Below are 7916 nucleotides of genomic sequence, written 5' to 3' on the forward strand. Positions count from 1 at the left end.
AAATTATTTCACAAGATTACTTCTTTTGCTGTATTTTGGATCAAATAAATGCAGGCTTAGTGCACGGAAGAAACTTGTTTAAACATGTTAAAAATCCTACTATATATATATGTGTGTGTGTGTGTGTGTGTGTGTGTGTGTGTGTGTGTGTGTGTGTGTGTGTGTGTGTGTGTGTATAGATGCATCATTGTGGAAAAAAAAATATTTCTCAGCTTTTATTTACATTTGAACAAAAAGTGGCATGTCCAAAATTATTCATACCCTTGCAAACTGTCACAGTCAATGGGAAAATCCAAAGTTCTATACCATTCCAAATAGTCCAAGCTGTTCTAAAGCATCCTAATTACCCTGATTCATTGGGAACAGCTGTTTTAATCATGAAGCTCTCTGCTGTTGGTTTGTGGACAGTCATGGCTAAGACAAAGGAGCTCACTGAGGACCTGCGGCTGTGCATTGTGGCTGCTCACAAGTCAGGAAAGGGCTATAAGACCATATCTAAATGTTTTGCAGTTCCAGTGGCTACAGCGCAAAGTATTATTAAAAAATCCAAGATGTTCCGCACTGTGAAAAATCTCAGAGGACGTGGTTGGAAGCCAAAAGTGACACCTGTGCTGGCCAGGAGGATAGTGAGAGAGATAAGAAAGAATCCAAGGATCACCACCAAGACCATCCTGATGAATCTGGGCTCTGCTGGTGGCAACATCTCAAGGCAGACAGTCCAACGGACAGTGCACACAGCTGGGTTCCACGGACTCAGACCAAGAAGGACACCACTTCTCCAGATAAGGCACACAAAAGCCTTTGCAAATGCTCATCTGGACAAAAAAGACTTCTGCTCTTCTGTTTTATGGTCAGACGAAACAAAATTTGAATTGTTTGTTGGTGTAAAAAAGGAGAAGCCTTCAACCCTAAGAACACCATCCCCACTGTCAAACATGGTGGTGGGAACCTAATGTTTTGGGGGTGTTTTTCAGCCGGTGGACCAGGGAACCTAATCACAGTAAACGGCACCATGAAAAAGGAGCAATACATCAAAATTCTCAACAACAACATCAGGCAGAAACTTGGCCTTGGGCACCAGTGGACATTTCAGCACGACAACAATCCAAAACACACAGCAAAAGTGGTGAAGAAATGGTTAGCAGACTTTGCTAAATTCTCAATCTAAATCCAATTGAGAATCTGTGGAGGGAGCTAAAGATCAGGGTGATGGAAAGGAGACCTTCCAACCTGAAAGAGTTGGAGCTCATCGCTAAAGATGAATGGGCAAAAATAACAGTGGAGAGATGCAAAAAGCTGGTCAGCAATTATAGGAAGCGTTTGATTGCTGTAATAGCCAATAAAGGCTTTTCTATTGATTATTGAGAAAGGTATGAATAATTTTGGACATGCCACTTTTTGTTCAAATGTAAATAAAAGATGAGTAATATTTTTTTTCCACAATGATGCCTCTTTTACACCATCTTATTATCTTCTGGGAGATGTCTGCTGGTTGAATAAAAGTAACTTTAAGTCAAAATTTGCCAGGGATATGAATAATTTCAGGCTTGACTTTATATATATTAGATTTCCTATTACATAAACACACAACCCATTTTTCATTACTATAATACAGTACTTTATGATGTTATACTTAAAGATGTATAGATTTTTAAATGAATAATTTTGCTTCACAGGAATGATAAAATGGCTTTTTCCTGTGATTCACCCTTTTAGAGAATAATATTTAATAGTACACAATTTAATTCCCATTTAAACAGTTTATTTATAGAATTCCACTGCAGAATGTGAAGTTGCCCAACTGTTTGAAAATGAAACGCTAAATTAAAACCATGATGATTCGAATCCAGAAACCAAATGCAGAAACAGAACCGAAAGTGTTTTAAACAAATGAATCCAATCCCCGACAGTCTTAAACAGTGGTCCATTATTAATCATGTTTTGGTTCCCTTTCCAAGTGTTCTTTGGCTGAGATCAGATGAGTCAACTGAAATTAATGAGTGTTAATGTTTGACTACGTTCGGTACAAAAATGCAGCCGCCAGTCATCTCAAGCGCAGCGTACAGCCTGATGCATCTGGACATCATCCTCATGCTAAAGAGAACATAGTTCCTGTATATTTAGACATTTAAGGTTTCTGGATCATGACACAGTGTACGGATCACCTAAAACGGTTTCCTATGTTCGCTCTAGATGCTCAGGGTGTTAAGCGCTGGCACGAGAGTGACAGCTTCAGGTTCGTTTTGATTCTGATCATGTGACCCTCTGCTCTGTAAAACCTTCTGTCTATGTCTCTCCTCCTGACGTTTCTTCTTTTCTAGGCGCTGCTGCTCCTTCTTTTGTTTATTAGAAACCTAAAAAGCAAAAAAATAAAATAAAATACAGGAAAACTTCAATATTATTACTTAAAATAAATTACTTATATATTTTCATAACTTGAAATAGAAAGTTTAAATGAAATAAAATAAAACATTTTAAAAATTCATTTCGTTCAACCCAATAAATGAAATTTTGCCTTGGAAACTAACGGAAATAAAATAAGTTAAAAACATTTAAAAAAAAACATCCAAAAAAACATATTATTTTATTTCAGCTAGTTGACAAAACAACATTTCTCATTTTCATTTAGTTTAACTTGATGTTCTAAAGTAACTCAAACTATTTTTATTTCAGTTTTAGTTTTCATTGTAAACTTCAAATGAAACTTAATAAAAAATGAGAAAATTTACCTTGGAAACTAACCTAAATAAAATATGTTTATGCTGTTTGGCTAATTTCTTGGCAGTTGACATTTATTTTATCTTAATTAATGCAATTAAAAAAATAAAAGTTTGTAACCTTTTTTATTTCAGCTAGCTGTCAAGGCAACATTTATATTTAGTTTAACTCGATGTGTTAAAATAACTAAAACTGAAATAAAAACTATAGAATTATTTAAAAAAAAAGACCCCATTAAAAACAAAAATAATCTAATATCCTATTTAAAATGAAAAAAAAAAACACTTAAAAAAACAGACTATATATATATATATATATATATATATATATATAAAATAAGTTATTAATAACTATAATGGCATCTCAATTATACTAAAACAACACTGGTAAAATATTGCCTTTTTTATCGTTCAAAACAATCTCAGTTACCTTGGGTTTATGTGCAATGCTGCGCTCTGCTGGCGATGAGTTTTCACTACATTCAGCTTGCATGCCTTGACATAAAGGGTGTGTCCCTGAGGCACAATCTCTCTGTAATGATTGGTTGTTGAGTTCAGACTCGAGCCAATCACTGTGGCACGTCTGTGATGTGGCACTTGATTGACACAGATTGTCTGTCTGACCTGAGGACACAAAACAGCAGTGAGAGGAGCACATTGAGAGCTAGAGAACAGTGATTTAAAGACTCACTATCGGCACAGAGAACGCTCAAGATCAGCTCTTCATCTTCAGACATAGAGCGTGAGGGAGAGGAGCCTCTCGACTTCTCCTTCTGACCGTCTCCAAAGCGTCTGGAATTATTCAGACTCTATACAAAAAAAAAAAAAAGTAGAGATATTTCCCTTCAGAAAATCTCAGACTCTGGTTGACATAAGTGACTGATGTTTGTTTAGAAGCTTGCAGACTTCTATACGCAGATGGGCTGGACTCTCAGAGTTGTCTCCAATCTTTCGGACGCTGTCGTAATGGTCTCCATAGCGGTATGCGATGTGTAGCTCACGGCATGAAGGCTTTTCTGTACCATTTATCTGTATTTAAAAAGAATGTGTTAAACCATTAATAGAAAACACTTTAGAATGACATGAATTAAAGAAAGAAATGCTTCACCTCCCACAAAGGAGCATTCAGCTGATGAATAACCACTTTTAATTGCTGGCTGCGAGCGAAGGCCACGATGGCGTCGTTACCGGCAAACATGCCCGGCTGTGAGAGGTTTGACACTGAGGAAGAATGGCATGCTCTTTTTTTATTTCCAGCAGAAATGCAGTAGAATAGCTGAATAACAGCACTTCATTTTTACATATATTTTTATATTTATAAATTTTGCCTTATATTTATAAGTTTATGTTTTTTGGATGATTTTAAGTCAGTTAATTTGTCTATGTCTTTAATCTTTTTAACTTATTAGCCTTGCCAACTAGATGAAATAAAAAATAAAATCAGTAAAAGAATTTCAATCAAAAATTTAAATCAGTTAAAACTATATTGACATTAAAAAATTTGTAAACAAATTACAAGAACACAACATAAAACACCAAAACTTTAAAAGTAAACTAAAAAATTAACTAGTTTGTATTATTTTTATTTTGGTTTTACTTTAGTTATTTTCATTTCATTCGGTCGTTTTAAACTTTAAATAAAACTAAACAAAAATGAGAAAATTTGCCTTGGAAACTAAGTTTATGTTTTTTGGATGATTTTATGTCACTTAATATTTATTTCATTTTTCATTTAATGTCTTTCATGTTTTTAACCCATTTTATTTCAGCTAGTTGGCAAGGCAACATTTCTAATTTGCATTTAGTTTAACGTGATGTGCTAAAATAATTAAAACTAAAATAAAAATCAGTAAAAACTGTATTACCATTAAAAAATAGATCAAAAACTAATAGAAAAATACAAGAACACAACAAAAACCACTAAAACTTTCAAATTGAACTAGAAAAAAAAATTAACATTAAATATTTTTTTTTAGTTTTTGTTAGTTTTCTTAGTTTATATAGTCATTTATCTAGTTATTAGTGTTTTCCATTTAGTTATTTTTAAATTATATATTATTTTATAATTATATAATATTTTTTAAATTAAACAAAAATGAAAAATGCTAAATGATAATTTCTCCAGTGCTATTGTTGTATCATTAAAACAATATTACAGAATTGATGTTCATGCTTTGAATTAGTTTTTATTTTTTAATGTACATTTTTTAATTGTTATAATTAAATAATTGTTTTAGTAATTTTTGTTTTTGTCAGTTTTATTATTTTAAAAATATGTCTATATAAGTTTTTTATTATTTATAGTTTTAGTTTATTTTTTTAACTAAACTTTAACTAAAACTAAACAAAAACTGAAAAAATGCTGCCTTAGAAATAAACCAAAATAAAATATTTTAATTAATACATTTTTCAATTAATTATTTATTTATTGTTTTTCTCCCCCCAGTTCCCCCCCCCCCTATTTACAGGCTTCAGGATTATTTTTAATTAACTATTTTATTTATTTATTCAACCAAGTTATACATTTTAATAAAATTTTAATTTTATGGTTGTTTACAGACTTAAGGATTATTGAAGCATCTTTACAGTGTTACTGTCATATAGTTTACATTTTTACTTTAATATTTGTTTTAGTAATTTTAATGTGCGTTTTTGTCAGTTTTAGTATTATAAAACTATGTGTTTATTTTGGTTTACATTTATATATTTTTTAGTTTTGGTTTAGTTATTTTTAACTTAAACTTTAACTGAAATGAAACAAAAATAAAAAATGCTGCCTTGGAAACTAACCATAATAAAAAATAAAAATTAATAAATTTTTTACCATTTCTTTATTTTTATTTTATTTTTTAACGTTATAACTAGATTTTAAACAAATATTTTATTCTGGTTGTTACAGGCTCCAGGATTATTGTAGTATCATTAATATAGTATTACAGTATTGATGTCATATCTTTGAATTTTTAAAGTTTAAATTTATGTTAACATTTGTTTTTGTCAGTTTTAGTATTTTAAAATTATGTTTCTATTTAAGCTTTTTTTAGTTTTAGTTTAATTCTTTTCAACTTAAATTTAAGCAAATTTAACTAATTAAACAAAAATTAAAAATTCTAACCAAAATAAACTAACCAAAATAAAATTGGGTTTTTCAATTAATTAACTAATTTATTTATTTAAGTTATAGATTTTTTTGTTAATTTTATATTTTTTTATATATATTTTCTAATTTTTAATTTTGAAAAAATAGAAATGCTGCCTTGGAAACTAACTTGATAATGTAAGTTTATGTTTTTAAATATTTAAATATTATTTAACAGTAATTTATGAGTGAGTGAGTGAGTTCAACTTAAGTTGAAGTTTCTATTTCATTTAATTCAATTTATTTTGGATCTATAGCAACACACAAACACACTTTTGAGCCGTCTCTTACAATGCTGTGTGAATGGCACCTCATCTTCCACGAAAGGTTCGAAGTCCTGCCTGTGTGCCATCATGTACTGTACCGTCTCCTGCCGCAGACGCAAATGACCTCGCGAATGTCCCTCCAGCTGATCTCCAAGAGCCCGGAACAAACAGTTCCTGCGGGAGAACATGACAAACAGAAGCTCGACTCCTTAAAGAGCTCAGACTGTATATGGGCATCTCAGTGCTCCACACATACCCGTCTCCAGGCACCTCGCGGAGTTTGAGCCCCAGAGCCTGGAGCTGGTTGGAGAAGCTGACAAACTCCTCTCCATCATCCCCTCCTGGAGGTCTGTTCTTCTTGTCTTTGGCCAGAGCCCGGCGGGCCGCCCTCTCGTCTCTCTTCCTCTCTAATTCATACTTCCTGTTTCCCTTTATGGGCTTTCCAGACTGTTTCCTCGACATGATGGAGCTGCGGTACTACACTCGGTAATGACGCAGTGGGACGGCCAATGAGGTTGTATGTTTATCTATCACACACACAAAACTGTAACCTGAAAGAAATCACAACATGAAAACAGTTATGATGACAAGGAGAATTGCTTGAAATGAAGATCCAATATGACACAAAAACATAAAAAGTGTTATATACAATGCATAAGCCTAACAAAAATACCATGGTCAAGAGTCTACAATTTCATTAAACATAATTGTAAAATCATAATAGATTAATATATTATGAATGTATAATGCATAGAATAATATAGATTTATTCTGACATTTTGTTTATGTATGTAGTGGCTAAACCCAAAATAATAATAATGATAAAAATACAGATTTTAAATTGATAAATTAATATAGGATCAGTTTTAGTAATTTTGAGGTGCTGTCGTCAGTTTTATTATATTAAAACTATTTGTCTATTTAAGGTTATATATTTTTTATTTCAGATTTTAGTTTTGTTTAGTTCAACTTAAACTTTAACTGGAGCTAAACTAAAATAAAAAATACTGCCTTAGAAATGAACTGAAATAATAATAAGTTTAGTGTTGTATTATTGGTATTTTTACCACGTTATAAATAGATTTTCTAACATTTTTGTTTCTGTGTGTGTTGCCTAAACCTTTAAACATAATAACAATAAAAATGATGATAATGCAGATTTAATACTAACAATTAACATAGTATTTCTGGAAATATCACTGTAAATTAATAATAAATTAAAATAGGATCAAAAATCTTTCTGTGTGCTACTAGCAATTAACTTACTTAACATTAATATTTCTGGAAATATCACTGTAAATTAATAATAAATTAATATAGGACCGCATTCAAACACGTTGCGAAATATTTCTGTATGTGCTGCCTAAAACCTTTAAATATAATAATAATGCAGACTGAATACTAGCAATTAGCATTAATATTTATAGAAAATCACTGTAAATTAATAACAAATTATTATAAGACCCCATTTGAACATGTTGCAAAATATTTCTGTATTTTTTATTTGTGTGTGCTGCCTAAAACCTTTAAATATAATAATAATAATAACAATAATACAGATTTAATACTAGCAATTAACATAACAATATTATTTCTGGAAATATTACTGTAAATTAATAACAAATTACTATATAATTACGTTCATTTTATGTTTACATTTTTATGTTAATATTTGTTTTAGTAATTTTGATGTGTTTTTGTCAGTTTTATTATTTAAATCTATGTGTCTATTTAGATTTTTTTAATATATATAATTTTATGTTTTAGAAACAAACAATAATATAAGATCACATT

The 7916-nt window shown here is 30.8% G+C and overlaps 1 protein-coding gene across 1 annotated transcript in view; it reads right to left on the bottom strand.

Annotated features, from left to right (window-relative positions):
* Nucleotides 1-1740: 1740 nt before the first annotated feature.
* Nucleotides 1741-7916, bottom strand: part of otud3 (OTU deubiquitinase 3) — a 7285-nt gene continuing 1109 nt past the window's right edge. The window contains exons 2-8 of the mRNA XM_073823579.1: nt 6379-6673; nt 6148-6296; nt 3826-3938; nt 3624-3746; nt 3409-3526; nt 3148-3341; nt 1741-2354 (exon numbers count right to left, since the gene is read on the bottom strand). Of these exons, the coding sequence (XP_073679680.1) occupies nt 2190-2354; nt 3148-3341; nt 3409-3526; nt 3624-3746; nt 3826-3938; nt 6148-6296; nt 6379-6584 (1068 nt within the window). The 5' untranslated portion in view covers nt 6585-6673 and the 3' untranslated portion in view covers nt 1741-2189. The remainder of the gene's footprint in view (nt 2355-3147; nt 3342-3408; nt 3527-3623; nt 3747-3825; nt 3939-6147; nt 6297-6378; nt 6674-7916) is intronic.

This window comes from Garra rufa, chromosome 18, assembly GCF_049309525.1.
Source record: "Garra rufa chromosome 18, GarRuf1.0, whole genome shotgun sequence".
In the NCBI taxonomy this organism is placed as follows: Eukaryota; Metazoa; Chordata; class Actinopteri; order Cypriniformes; family Cyprinidae; genus Garra; species Garra rufa.